We start from the raw sequence: 15,166 nt of genomic DNA on the forward strand, positions 1-15,166 counted from the left end.
AACTTTGTGGGGCACAACCAGCTTTACCTCCTCGCCAGAAATACCTATGATGAAAGTACCCGTCACAGGTTTTACAAAAAAACCCAGTTTGTTGGAGTTAAATCTGTGCTTGGAAGTGATTTGGTAATTTGTCTGCCTTTGCACTGAAATGGACAAAGAGCACTCCAAGTATCTGTTCTGCTGGTTCAGCCATCAGACCAGGAACCACCAGGAATCCAGAGAGGAAACACCACGCAAACCCAGGAGAGCACCTTCCATAGCGACTGCCCAACAGCTGGCCGTGTCACCACCTTCCTATTTCAGTGATGGAACACATGATAAGGCTGCACAGAATAGGAGACAACTACACTTGGGGACCATTTTATGATGGAACAAATCATAGCTCAGGCCATCTGCTATTTCATTAACACAGCTTAGCTGTAAGGGCTGTTCCAAAGAGCATAGACTGAGATCAGTCTCAAGCCTTACAGTCAAAGTTCAGCCATGCTCTGATCAAAGGGAGAGTGGACCAAGAGCATGTGATTAAATGTGTCACTATTACCCCATGACAAAGCTGTGTCCCTCACCATGGTAGATAAAGGGACATTCTTGGGTAATGTCATTCATTGTTCAGTGGGGCATCTTTAAGCACAAAAAGTTTCCCATAAATATTTGAATATCAAAGTCTAATACTGATTTTCTGGTGTGCTCCTGAAAACAGGTTTTCTCAAAATCCCTTTTCTGACCAAGATTTATAAAACTAATCTAACTTGTCTGTTCCACCCCTTTACTAGAGACAATGTCCCATCCTAGCCATCCCACCTAATGGGTAAAGCAGCTTAAAGTTCTTCCTCACTTTGATGGTTTGGGATCAGTTTCTTATGACAAATCACAGGTTCTGTGGCCCTGTGTCATCAGAGGCACAGCTCTTAGCTCACCAATAACATTGAAAGTCTTTCTGGCATGTATTTTGCAGCCCTCAGGGTTTTTTTAAAAGAGCAAGCTTCATAACTTTTGACATGTTGGGTAAGAGGGGGTGGATGCAAAGGTAAACAGTCACACTGTGGGAATTGCCAAATCAAACCCAGGGATCCTGGCAGGGAGGTGAGGGAGGGAGAAGGACCATGCTGGAGCAACACTCAGAGCAGAGAGAACTCTTACACTGAGGCTTCAGCCTATCCCAAAGTAACTGTTCTTATCCCTATCCCAACAACCATTAAGTAGTAAGCCTGCTTTGATACTGAATGCATAAAACACTGATTTTTGCTGTCCACTTTGTAAACATTTTCACAATGTTTGTCTCATTTGCACTGTGTTTCTCTGACAGTTCCTATACATGAATAGGAATTTTAATTTTTTTACTGCATTTCAGGGCTGGATGTGGCTCTGAGCTGGGCAGAAAGGTCTGCTCAGCCATTTCTCATCACATAATCCCTTTTCTGTTTCTTTCCCCCTCCTTTTCCAGCATTTTGATCTCAGGATGAAAATTAAGAATAAATGTTATAGAACACGTTCTTACTTAGAGACATGATGTGCATAACTTCTGAGGAAAAATCCCAGCTTGACTGCCACATCAGACAAGTTAGAAATACAAAAGGACTTCCTGCTCTGACAAAAGAAGGTTAGTCTGATTTTCTGGCATAAGCATATTTAGAATTCATGAGTCTGTCCCTTCCTGAAAATTAGAATCTGGATCAAAACTAAAGAAGTGATAGAAGAAGTTGTTTGGAAGTATTCTTAGTTCCTCCCCTGCAATAAATTTGGGTAATATTCAAAGTTTTATCTGTCATCATGGCATATGTATTATTCAAAAGCTGGGGCATTAAGAAAAGCAAGAAGGGAGGATTATTGCTCACACACATGTAAATCATACAAATTAGCAGTTCTGGGTAGGAATCTCCAGCTCCTGATGGCAACAGTGTCTTCTGCTCACTCTGCAAGTAAGGTCACTTGAATATTTTGAACAAAAAGGCTTTCTTTTTTTTTTTTTTTTTCTTTCCCTGCCTGATAATTTTACACTGTAATCCTGGGTGTTAGGTCTATTTTTGACAAAAATTGTTTTTGTGAGTTTATCCAGTCCTTAGCTGAAGGAGTTCATGATTTGTGGGGATTTTTTTCCCTTACACTGGGTTATTTTGCCCTCCAAGAGTTCGTTCAGGCCTCAGATAAAAGCAACAGAAGAAACAACCAAGGCACAGAATTTTAAGCAGCCTAGAAAAATCCCTCCTCTTGACCAATTGTGTAATCTGAGTTTTGACTGTATAATACTGCAAGTGCCTGTTGCTGCATTCCAGGAGTACAGGGAATACATTATAAAGGGGGGAAAGAAGTTTCTTATAGCTTTTTGTATTTATTTCTATAGTTTTTCTTATTTAACATATAAAACCTTCAAACTATAATGTTTTCTCTGGTTTCCAAGTCACTCCTAAAGAGAAATTTCTGACCTTTTATCCTACAATTACAACTGTGTTAACTTAAGGTAATTTAATCACCCAAGGTAGCAATCTCTACCCTCAACAGAAAAAAAAAAAAAAAAAAAAAAAAAAAAAAAAAAAAAAGAAGCAGAAAATATGTCACTTTTTCGTGTAATAAAGGAAACACAAAGGTAACTTATCCTCAGTTGGGTTTTGGACTATGTATGGTTTACATTCCCCTCCTAGAATGTCAAAGAAGCAACCTTAAAGCCTCTGACCTTCTAAAACAGAAGGGTCTGTATATTTCTGTCCTCACAGCTCTGTACCCTAGGTGGAAGCAAGACCTGCATTTCATTCATCTCAAAATCCTAGAGCTCCCCAAATCCCTTTGTGAGCTGATTACATTACGGAATAGCAGGATTGAAAGTTTTCTCAGCAAACTCTTCAGAACAGATACTTCGTTTCTCCAAACCTAAGCATTCTAGGTAAAGCAAAAGTCTATGTGAAAGCACTTCACACAGACCTTTTAAGCCTCAAATTCTCAGCAGGAGCACTGCGGTTCTAGCATTCACTCCTGATTTCCACAGCTTGATGATTTGCAGTAAGATTATCCCATTTCTTTGCTGTACTGCCAATATGTGGCAGATGTTGCTAGATCCCAAAGCAGAAAGAGCACAGATTTACTGGAGGCACAGGAATGTGCTACCACTCCCCAGCAGCAACCTAAACTGTGGGGTCAGCCCAGCATCAATCCCCACCAGCCAGTTCTCTGCCCCAAAACTCTTTATCACCAGTTTCTTGAGTCATGGACCTGTTCTCTAACTGTGTGCTAGACATTAGCAAGGAACACTGATGAGTTCCTTGACAGTTCTCTGGGTCACAGCGTTATCTTGCCTGGGCCAGTCTGCCTCAGTGATATTCAACTGCTTTTCCCGTCCCTAGCTCTGGCTGGATGCTAATCACTTATTTGCCAGATATGTGAGAAAACCACTGACAATTCTCTGAGAAAGGTCCTAAAATGTGCGCACTGGTCTGCAGAGTAAGGAAAAACATTGGTCATGCAAATAACAGTGCATGTGGACAACTGCATGGATCTGATGGGAAAATACCACCTTCACCAGTTCTAATGGGATTATTTAGTGCTAATACATCCCTTGGAGGACACTGTTAGGAACCAGTTTCTCACTCTTGAAAACTTTTATGAATTTAGGCCACAGTCCCAACCTCCTTTTCATTGCCTTCCTTCTGGTCAGCCACTGGTTTGGCAACTCTACATTGGACAGATGTGTTGAAATCCTGAAAACTAAAATTACTTTATTTTATACAAATGAGGGATGCTTTACAAGGGCATGTAGCAATAGAACAAGGGGGGATGGCTTCAAACCGAAAAGTGGGTAGATTTAGATATTTGGGAAGAAATTCTTTACTGTGAGGGTGGTGAGGCCCAGGTTGCCCAGCTGTGGCTGCCCCATCCCTGTTCAAGGCCAGGCTGGGCAGATCTGGTGGAAGATGCCCCTGGCTTTGGGGCGAAACTAGATGATCTTTTAAGTCCCTTCCAACCCAAACCACTCTGTGAATCTATAACTCCACTCTTAATTTCTACTCTTGGCATGACATGTTATAAGAACCACAAGAGGACAAGGAACAGATTATTGTGACACCGATGTGGGATTTCCGTATTTATTCTCTGCGCACAGCCCAGCTCAGCTGAAACGCTCAGCTCCCTCCGGGGCTGCCCTCTCCTTCCCGCTCTCCGCGGAGCAGGGCCGGGCACGCCCGGGAGCGCTGCCTCAGAGGCGTTTTGGAGGCCGCTTTGGCGGCCATTTCAGCACAGCGCTCGGCCCCGCTCCCCTGTACTGCAGCCGGGCCGCGGGCGGGACATGGACAAGCCCCGGCCCCGCCGCCCTCGCTGAAGGGCGGGATGCGGACTGGTCCTGGCCCCGCCGCCTGCACTGAGGGAGCCGCGGAGGGCGGGACATGGACGGCCCCAGCCCCGCCGCCCTCTCTGAGGGAGCAGCGGAGGGGCGGGACGGGGGCAGCGCCTGCGCGGCGGGCCCGGGGTCGGGGCCGCGGGAAGTTCGCGCCACGTGGGGCGGGAGTGAGGCGGCGGCGGGCAGAGCGCGTCCCGCAGAGCGCCCCGGAGCCCCGCCGCGCTCACCTCTGCAGGCCCGCTGCTCGCCCGCCCTCCGGCTCTCGCCATGGCCCCCGCCGAGATCCTCAGCGGCAAGATTGTCTCCGGGTACGTAGCGGGGCCGCCCGCCCGCCCTGTCCGCGGATCGGCCGCGTTCCCTCGCCCGGGAGCCGCGGGGCTCCTGTCCTTCAGTGTGGCCGTGGAGCTGAGGGGTGCCCCGGCAAATCCGGGTGTGCTGGCAGAGGGATGGGACTGTGGGGGCTTTTACTCTGGCTCTGCGGACGAAGCAGGTTTGGAGACACCCTACAGCTTTTTTTCTAGCTTGCAGCCAAAGCTCGCTTCTTCCTGGCTGTAAACTGGGAGTTTCTGGACGAGGTACGGTGTTAAAGGTCTCAAGGAGAGTGCAAAGTGCCCCAGAACGCACCGGGTGCTGCTCAGCATGGATGAGATGAGAGCCCAGGCAGGTGTGAAGGCACGGGCTGACCTGCGGCTTCTGTGCCTGCAGGCTGGGCTGGTGGGATGCTTTATCAGCAGGAGTGGGGAACGTGTGCTTTAGGTATGGGCTCTGTTTTCATACTCTACAAGCACTTACTCTTCCTCTTTAAAGGAAAATAAGTTGATTCACATGTTGGTAACACATAGCAGAATGGTCACAGGTGTCCTGCCAAAGCTATATAAAAGGTTTGGGAAACCTTGAAAGAAAAAGTGTTCTTGTACTTTTCAGCATTTACTCAGCTGGCAAGCCCTCGGTATAGGTGAGCCTGCATTGTGTCTTTAAAAAAAACTTTTGCTTGTCTTTTCTGCTGCCACTCAACACACACATTTGGTAAGAAAGCCAAATGAATGTCCCTAATCCTGGGGGAAATGCAGTGCAGTGGTTCTGTTGTATTCTGTGGAAACAGAGTTCGGTTAGGTAGGTTAGTTGGGTATCTCCTGTGGATATAATCAGGGAATTCGGGTAGAAAGGTTACATTTGAAAAGGTATAAAGTAATCTCAGCAAAGCAGTTAGTCTTCCTCTTAGGTATTGCTGTGTATGACACAGCTACATCTAACCAACAGTGGAGCAGTACTGAAAAGTAGGCCTAATGTGCCTTGAATGTGAATATCCATGAGGAAAGGCTGCTTACATGTTTTTTACCTGGTATTTTTGGAGCCAGTACCACCTGTGTGTTGCAGTCTCTCAGTCTTACATGCTTCATTCCACCTGATGCTTTTGGCAGTGTTGGGGCCAGCACACTCTGTAATGCCTGTGCTTGCTGCTGGTGGGTAGGTGATGATTTGTAGGTTTTTTTCCTGTCATAAAAAGTCACCCTGAAGTGCAGTTGGTCCTGGAGAGATGCTATTTGGGGTACAATGATAATTCACATTAAAACTTCTAGCTTCCTTGGCATGGCATGTTGCATTACTTAATTTTAAAGATATAGGGGTGAAATTTTTTATTTCTGTTTGTTTTCTGTACTATATAGTAGCTATAAACTACCAGCTCTCAGAGGACATTCATGATGTGCAAATAGCGGGGAGGAGGCATGAGCTTTTAATAGGCACATGCAGGAGAAAGGTTTGATTAACTTCCAGCACATCTCTTAAGGTGTTTGGCTGAAGTCTTCTTCCAGACTCATCAAATCTTGACCTGAAGACACCACAGAATAAAAAAAATAATTGCAGTTGCTCAGCTGTCCCTCACTCCTTTTATTTGTGCTGTATTTATGTTCAATACAGCAAAAGCATCACCTGCTGCCTGTGGGCCTTAGGTAGTTCTGCCTTTTTCTGGTGGGGTTTCTGAAGGAGTCATGAGGGATTGGGCTGTCCAGCCTGGAGACAGCTGTGCCTTTCCTCCAGACCCCTGGAGAAGTGCTGGTCCAAGGGATTCTCCCTGTTCAGAGTTCACCTCCAGGCCAAGAGTGGCAGCAGCAGAAGTGACAGACATGTGGTTTTTCTAGGAATTTTCAACTGAACTGCCTGTTGTAGAAAGGGAATGTCCCTGACTTTGTATCAGCTGCAAAACGTTTTCAGTTACTGTCTTGTAGGGGGTGGGTTTTGTTACTTTACCCTTTAATTAAGAAAAATGTTTATTTGTAAGTCAGTCAAATATTGACAAATGAGTTGAATCAAACAAGTAATGTTCAGCTATGTAAAGCTGGGCTACTGTGTGTGTTTTAAATCAAAGCTCATAAGTATTGTGAACTTTCTCCTCCAGCCACCAAGCACCCCTTCCTCAAAATAGATGTAAAAATACCTAATTCCCAATCATGCCAGCTATTTAAACAAAAATCAGGTGGATATTGGCATTCTTATTCTTGTGAAACATGTAAAGGGAATAAGTACTTTGAGAGAGTTTCCTTGCCTCTATAAGTAAGGAAAACTTAATGAAGTGATAAAGGCAGTTCACGCCTTTGAAAGGCTCAGAAGAGGTACAGAGGAAAATTGACAATTTCAGTGGCTTTGAGTATTTCCTGTGAGGATGGAAATGTGTTTAGGCTGGGCATGGGAAGGGGAACACAGCAGGCATTGTTTTCTGTGTAGGATTTTGGTGTTGATATTAATGCATCAACATCAAAATGCATCTAGTCTGCTTCTGTCAATACAAACAAGAAGCTTGCACAGTCTGTGAAATATATTAAATATTGGATGGGTTCTGCATCAATCTGAGTTGGCTGGTTACCTCAGGATGGATTTCCTCTACTTCTCTGAGTGGCTGTTTAGTAATTCTGCCTCAGATCTTGCTACAAGTTAAATTTGCCTCATTGGCAAATGAGTTACAAAAGATGAGTTACTGTATAACAGCACAGTAAACAAATGACTGATGGGAGGAGGAAAAGCAGTGCTTTAAGTGTGCAGGATATGGTGGGTTGAAGGTAATAAAAATACAGTATTCTACACCTTTTATTGCTGGTATTCCCAGAAGAAAAAACAATCTCTGTTTCTTTGTCTAAAGAGATAATCAGAGCAAAACATGGTAGTGACTCTTCTTTACAGTTTGTGCCCTGCAGTGAGTTCAGACTTTACCATCTGAAAGAACCCAGGTTTGGAAAACTCTGGCTTGGCCCAAATTGGTTGGTAGGAGCAGGAGTGGACCAACATTTCTGCTGTGGAAGAGTGGCTGATGAGTTGTGATGGCAGGGAAGACTTGGCCCCTCTCACAGCTCCTAGGGGTGGGCCGGGTGGTGCTTTGGGTTTAGAGTGCTCAATTAAGTGGTGATCAGGCTGAGCTTCCAGCTGGGGCTAACAGTGCAGTAAACAACTCCTCAGCCTTTTCAGTCTGGGCCTTTTTTTTTTTTTTTTTTTTTCCCAGAGTTCCTATTGTAACTCCAAGTAAATCTAGTCTGAAATGGAAAAAATTCCCTGATCCCTGAGCTTTCTTTTACCAGATCCTACCCACAATGTTTCAGGCTTGCACTGAAGGGTCCCACACTGTGGATGGGCTGAGTTAAAGTGAGCTGCCAGTGCTGTTGGTGGCCCCAAATATGAGCAAGAACCCCTTGTGTTCAGTGCTGTGCAGACTCAGTTTAAAACAATTGAACCCTGCTCTAAAGAGTTGATAAGAGAGGAGAAAACATTGTCTGGTGGACAGCAGGGCCACAGGTGTGTGATCTGTGCACATCAGCACCAGCTCACAGGGAAGGCAAAGAACATCTGGGGACTGCTGTGCCCCCTTTGTGGAATGAGTAAATTCTCAATATTGTTCCTTCAGAAGGCAAACCTTTGCAGATAGGCCTAGAATATTGTCTGGAGTGCTGGCAGCCACTCAGTCCAAAGGTGGATTGAGTCCTTTCTTATTGCTATTGTGTTTTCTGATTAAATCACCTGATAGTAGGTATTATATGCAAGTATCCATTTTGGGAAGCAGGCCTGCGTGCATGTTGCAGCGTGGGAATGTGGTCTCATAACTCATGTTTGGGGCAGACTTTTCCAAGTTTTAAGGACTCAGCTTTGTGTTAAACTCTGTTGTTCTATTGTCAGTCATCCACATTTGCAAAGTGCCTCAATTGCTGTCTCTCAGACCCACCTTGGACATGATGAAAAAATATTTAAAAATCAGAAATGTCTTTGTGTGTTTATCTGGTCTGAAGAGAGCTCATGCATGTATTTGTGCTGACCCAGCCAATAAGGTGGTTAAAAAACCTTGTGAGTGTTGAAGTGGTAGAAAGTAGAAGGCATTTTTCCTAGGAGATAATGACAGTGTGTCAGGAGCATGAGACAAGAGGGTGGGAGATGTGAACTCATTCCAGCTCTCAATGATGTCTGGAGCCAGCTGTTGAATTGCCAGCAGTGTTCAGATGGTCTTTCCCAAGGTATTTCCTATCCCAGTGCCACTCATTGAGCCAAGCTGTCACTTCCCTGAGGAGAGACTCCTCTGTGCCTCCTTTGGGTGCAGTGGAATGTTCTGTGACATTCTTCTCTGCAGTCCCCTCACAGCATTTTAAGACAATGCAATTGTCCTGACCTTGGACATGGTGCCATGGTGGTTCGGAGATGGGAAAGTTTGTTTTTTCACATTATGGTGTTGGTCATGGGAGTGCTGGTGGCTGTAAGGAGGAATGGCTGCAAGGGCAACAGCTCTGGCCAGGATGGAGCAGGAGCTGGGGAGGACCATCAGCCTCATGCAGCTGTCTCTGCAGGGCTGCAGCAGGAGCATTTCTGCTGCATGGTTATGAAACCCTTGGGGAATCTGTGAGCCAGACCCTCCCCTTTGGGGACAGGCTTCTTCTGGAGCATCAGTGTCTCTGAGGAGGTGTTTCCAGGTCCTGTGTTTGGCACTCTTTACATAGACTTCTGACCCTGTTACTCAAAGGAGGAACAGAAACACACCTGGTGTCATCTTCAGTGTGGTGCTGTGTGTCCTAATCCCACAGGAGGGTGTGAGGTTCTGCTAACATGGGAACCATGTTCTCTCCATTTCCAGCAGAGCTAAAGGAGTGTGGTTTGTCCTTTGTCTGAATTACTGGGAAATTCACTTAATAAATTTAAATTCAGTTAACTGAATTGCAGCCCACAGACAGAAATGCTAACAAGTCCTTTAATCTCTGGAGCTGGCTGTTGCATTGTATGCTTAGAACCATGTGCTGTCCTTAACCTGTGTGGACCCTGGACTTTTGTTTGCTGCATGAATTTGTTTGTGGAAGGGCACGTGGGCACAGGAGGGGGCTTAGAGTCAGAGAGAAGGCTTTTGGGGAAGCAGACACATAGAATTGCAAATTTTCTATTTGAAGACTTAAAAGCACCTTCATACAGCTAGTAAAAAGTAGTGTTGATTTATCAATATGAACTTTTATCTTTGGGAAGGCCTGAGGTCCACAACAGAATTTTGTAGACTGTATAACTAAATAGCTGCTGGTTTGCAAAGATAATTTTTATGGCTTTGGGGAAAAACAATGATTTCTTCTTTTTTTCTTGAATTTTCTCTTAAACCTTTGCCCGTGTGGTGTTTGTGAGCACTGGAAGCAGTGGCACCCAACGCTAGGTGGCTGTCTAACAAACGATTCCTTGATTGAAGGCTCCTAAAGAAAATCACACGGACAGCACCACGTTTGTGTGTTTGTGTGTGTGCTGCCTTTTTTCGGGAGCTGAAGGGGAGGTGACCTGGCACCTAATTAGAGAGAGTGACAGCAATGCCGTGTGTGAACAGCTGTGGCTGCTGGGGGTGAGAGCACACCACAGCCCTGCTTCACAGAGGAAGTTGGGTGGGCTCATTTCTCTTCAGCTGAGCAGACTGCAATAAAAGTAATACCTAAACCTGGGGCCCTTTCTAATATTTCATGTTTGTTTGTATTTCTTTTTGTTTGCTGGCCGCAAACCAGTGCTGGAACTTACTGGAACACCAGAGATCTCAGAAATAGTTCCCTTGAGGAGTTCCCCACAGCCCCCACTCACTGGCCACGTCCAGGGGGTTTGTGATGCTCCTCGAGACTGTTGTGTTGTTAGAGGCTGCTCATGAGCCAGCTCAGGTGCTCCCTAGGGCCTTACAGCTGCAGTGTAAGGAGAGGCACTTGGGGATTTTGCTGCCCAGCAGATGATTTTTTGTCACTTAAGCACAAAGAATTGCTGGGCTGTGACTGTGGTCACAAGGGTTTTCAGGTGAAGAGACATGAGAATGTTGATTCTATGATCAGTAAGCTTGATTTATTATTTTATTATATATATATTACATTATAACTATACTAAAAAGAGTAGAAAGAAAGGTTCTCAGAAGGTTAGCTAAGCTAAGAATAGAAAAGAATGAATAACAAAGGCAGCTGGCTCAGACTGAGAGTGAGAGCCACCTCTGCCATGACTAGTCAGTAAATTTAAACATCTACAGGAGACTAATCACAGATCTACTTGTTGCATTCTACAGCAGCAGATAACCATTGTTTACATTTGTTGCTGAAACTGCAGCTTCTCACAAGGAAAAATCTTAAGAAAGGATTTTTCACAAAAGATATCTGTGACGCTGGGCTAAGGTTTGCTATGAGACTTTCTGACCTCATCAGCTGGTCCTGATGTCAAGTGTTCTACTGAGGTGACAGCCAAAGAAAGGCTCAGATCTGGTTTCTTAAATAAGGCTGAGAACAGTCACTTCCACTGAGACTTTGAACCACTTGGCCAGATGCAGGTACCTATAAATACTCTGAACCCACTCCTCAGGTGCAGCAGAGCTCTGGCCACGTGATTCAGGATGCAGCAGGAGAGATGCATGATTTGGGATGTAGCTGGAGGCTGTGACTCCCTCTGAGATGAGGCTTCAAACAGCCTTAGGGCTGCTTCCAGCTGGGCCAGCTGTGCTGTCCCTGGGATCAGGCTGCTGGGCTGAGGAGCTGTGTGCTGCTGCCATTCTCCTGCCTCTGGCAGCTCTGATTTGGAGCTCAGTTGCAGGGTGGAGTTGCCTCACTGGCTGTTTGTTTTCCTCTATGCAGGAATCACAGGCTCCCAGCTGGCATCAGCTGTGTCCCCTGTCCCTGGACCCTTGCCATTCACATTTTTAATGAATTGGCACCAGCAGCACCTGCTCCAGTCTGGGAAGTCTGGTCCCACTCGGGCACTAGCAGATTTGATGATACTGATGTGTGGCTAAATGAGCATAAGGAGAGCTGTGTTTTACACAAAAGGCTGTTTGGGGCAGGGTGGATTTGCTGAGTGTGGTGGTGGCACCTTCTCATCTCAGAGAATGGGGATGGGACAGGATGGAGGTCACATGGACAGACCTGTCGAGCCTCCCATGTCCTGTGAGGTTTTGCTTACCTGGCTTTTGCTTCTGAGGGTCTCTTAGATTTGCAGTGCAGTGCCACAGGCTCCTTCCAGTGCCATGAGCCTGTGAGATGGACAGAACTGGTCAGTTCTTTCAGAATCCTGACTGCCTCTGGTGAGGAGATGGAGCAGTTGGGCCTCCCCTTCCCTGGTGAAGGATTCTGCCTGTGGGGCCAGAGGATGGTTGAGAAATTAGAGAGGAGCACAAGGCTGGGGAGAGGTGATGACAGTGACTTTTGAGCTGTCTGTGGCTGATTGCAGTGCTGAGTACTCGTTATTAAAATGTTCCATGGTGAGCTGGGTGTGAGTTCACATCTGAGCTAGAACAACCAGTCAGTGCTCTGTTTCAAAGTTGTGAATTTTTACAACTGTATCCTTAAACCTGCCTTTACTGAAGAGTTGGCCTGAGCTGTGAACCAGGGTTTGGTGACTTTTCCTTACTCCTGTCCACCTCCCATTCTCCTCCCTGCTTTATCTTTGGGTACCTCCTGCTTTTTTAGTTATTTCCCAGAATTTTACCATTGTAGGTTCATAATCCCTTACCAGGACAGCTTTTGTGACAGTGACAACTGGTGCCTCTGGGATTCAGGTAATTTTAGTACAGCATAGGTGAAAAGAGGATTTCCTTTTGAGAAATGAGTTTGAAGTCCCAAGAGTTTCCATGCCAAATTTTGAACCTTTTTTTTATCCTTGTATCCTCTGACAGCATGAAGAGGCACAATGTAGACTTCAAAGAAATAAAGTTATTTAAATAAATCTGAATGAACCTGGTTCCAGAGTGTCTCAGTGATTTTTTTTGACATCAGTTTTATTTGGAGATTGCTGGGAGCTGTGTACTCAAGGCATAAGTGCATGTTTGCCAGTCTGCCCATCTGTCACTTTTACAACTCCTGACTGTATCAGAATTCAGCCCTGTGATTAACTTCTACCTTGTATTTCTTTTCATTTTTTCCCCTTTTCAGACAAGTGAGAGAGAGACTAAAGCAGCAAGTTGTTGAGATGACTCAGAAATTTCCAGGCTTCAGACCAGGACTTGCCATTTTACAGGTATTGTTTTCTTTCATGCCAACTACAGAAAATATGAGTTTCTTTGCAGTGGTAAAGGCTGATGAGCTTCATCAAGGCTGCCTTGAAGTTGGTAGCATTTTATTAGGAACAGTGTTCTCTGTGAGATGGTGCCACAGTCCTGCTATGTCTTTTTGCTAAGTTTCAGAGCCCAGCAACATTTTTGGGTTTTTAAGTTGTTTTATTTCTTTCTTCAGACCCTGTTCTCTGTTGGAGTGTTGTGTTTGTGAAATGGTAAAATCAAGCTGTTTGCCTGTTAAGAGCAAGCAGTGCTTGTAAACTCCGTTTGAAATCTCTGCACTTGAGTGAGCCCTGAAGTTTGGCAGCTTTCAGAGATGTGTTTGTACCAGAAATCCTCCAAATGGGATGTTTATTAAGTGATCTGGTCTGCTTTTATGTCAAAACATGGAGAGAAAAGAGGGGTAGAAGAGGGGAGGGAACCCAAACAAAACTAAAACTACCTTTGGCCAGGATGACTGTGAGTACAAGGGATGGAACAACATTCTTTTGCTGAATTGAATGTCCCTCAGAAGTGAGCAGGTGTTAGAGTCTACCAGAAAGGCTTGCAGAGGTAAAAGCACTAAAAAGCACATAACAGGTACAGGGGTTTGACCTGTGTTTGGCATAATATTTTTCTTTGCAGCTATAAAAAGATGGAAACTGTTCTTAGGTCAGAAGGTGACCAGCAGTAGCAAGTGTCATGCTACAGGAAGGACCTGTGTGTCCACAAAAGATAGAGGGAATGGAAGTGGCTGCTTAGGGCAATGACTTTTGTCCTTTTTCAGTATTTTGAGCCCCTGCAGAGCCTTTGGTGCCTGTCTGTGGATTCCAGTGCTAATACCACCATAGCACACAAAGGCCACGCTCCTCTTTGATGCCAGGAACAAATTTGTGCTTGTGTTTTGTTTTGGGTTTTTTTCTGGTTTTCCTTTCCATTAGCTTTAAGCAGATTGTCTCTACAGAAGCTTTGTCTGCAGATGCTTGGGAGGAAGGAGGGTCTAAAAATTTAGTTGTGCTTTGATGAAAGCTGCTGAACTGTTGGCCTTATAAAATGTGTTGAAAAATTGCTGTCTTGTGGTGCTATTGGGTTGTTTTCCTGGTGGGCCTTGTATTCAGTCCTGGATTGTCTCAGAGTCCTTTACAACCTGTTTGCTCTTTGGCTATCTGACACTTTTGTAAGCTGTCAAACAATCGGGACTTGGAGTTCTCCTAATATTGGTGTTTGCAGCTGTCTGTTTTTCAGTGAGGTCAGGACAATGAGCTGTTTTTATTTGTAGCACACCATACATTGTGCTCTGTTCTTGGAAGGCGTCTGGTGTCCTCTGAGCTCAAAGAATAAGTCAGTTAATCTTTATTTTTTTTGTCCTGTAGTCAGTAATTCCTTATTCACAAAACATATTTGCTGACATCTCCTGCTTCTCTTCCCTTTGTGAAGCAAACCTTTTCCTAAATCCAGCAGACTTTACAGGGGGAGACTGCCACTTTATCTGTACCTAGGAGGAAGAACCAATGTGTTCTGGGTGATCAGGTCATTCCTGCAGCTTGTAGTCTATGTGAGAACCAGGGATGGCTCCTGAGTACCAGGGAACAGAATTTCAAGAGCTTGCTTATCAGCTTTTCCTTATTTGATCCCTATTTTCTTAAGGTTAGAAGAAATATTACCTTTAACAAAAATACTGGATGATGGAAGTGGTCTCCTGAAATGCAGTTGTACTGTGAGTGCTCAGTGCTGCCAAAAACTGCAGGCATTTGTTCCACTTGCTGCTTTTTCTTTGTGCACCACTTTGTCCTTGTTTTGGTTTTTGTTTGGCAGGAAAATTCCCAAGGTTCAAAACTGCAGGGGAAGAAATGTCTCCATCAAAGCACACACGTACATAAAATTAAGATTCCCGAATATCAAAGAGGCCCAACGTTTTTGAAAGCCTTAATCAGATAATTGAATGTTATCAGCACCTGCTGATGATGTTAATTAGCTAAGGATTTAACTTTATCACATCAGATGGCAGGCAGTATTTTCTGCTTTGGGGATCACTGTGTTTTTAAGGTTTTTCAACAGATGCAAATAGTTTGTGCAGGAGATCAGAAACTTGTCTTTAACTGCCTTGTTCTTGAAAGAACTTTCCTGTTAGTTCCAGCTGTTCATATCCTCTATCAGTGTGTTTTACAGTAATTCAGGAATAACTCTGTCTCCTTGATGTAGATCCAAGGAAGCTGAGGGTTAAGCCCATCTCAGCCTGTGTCTGGGTCTCTATTCTGTGCTGTAATTCAACTGTCTTTTCATCCTTAGGTTGGAAATCGGGATGATTCAAACCTCTACATTCAGATGAAGCTGAAGGCTGCTGCTGAGGTAAT

At 44.8% G+C, this 15,166-nt stretch overlaps 1 protein-coding gene across 1 annotated transcript in view; it reads left to right on the forward strand.

Moving 5' to 3' along the window:
• The first annotated feature begins 4,527 nt into the window (after nucleotides 1-4,527).
• MTHFD1 (methylenetetrahydrofolate dehydrogenase, cyclohydrolase and formyltetrahydrofolate synthetase 1) overlaps nucleotides 4,528-15,166 on the forward strand; it is a 40,371-nt gene continuing 29,732 nt past the window's right edge. Inside the window, exons 1-3 of the mRNA XM_063159778.1 lie at nucleotides 4,528-4,632; nucleotides 12,712-12,796; nucleotides 15,102-15,161. Coding sequence (XP_063015848.1) covers nucleotides 4,592-4,632; nucleotides 12,712-12,796; nucleotides 15,102-15,161 — 186 coding nt within the window. The 5' untranslated portion in view covers nucleotides 4,528-4,591. The remainder of the gene's footprint in view (nucleotides 4,633-12,711; nucleotides 12,797-15,101; nucleotides 15,162-15,166) is intronic.

The sequence above is a fragment of the Melospiza melodia genome, chromosome 6, assembly GCF_035770615.1.
Source record: "Melospiza melodia melodia isolate bMelMel2 chromosome 6, bMelMel2.pri, whole genome shotgun sequence".
NCBI classification, from domain to species: domain Eukaryota; kingdom Metazoa; phylum Chordata; class Aves; order Passeriformes; family Passerellidae; genus Melospiza; species Melospiza melodia.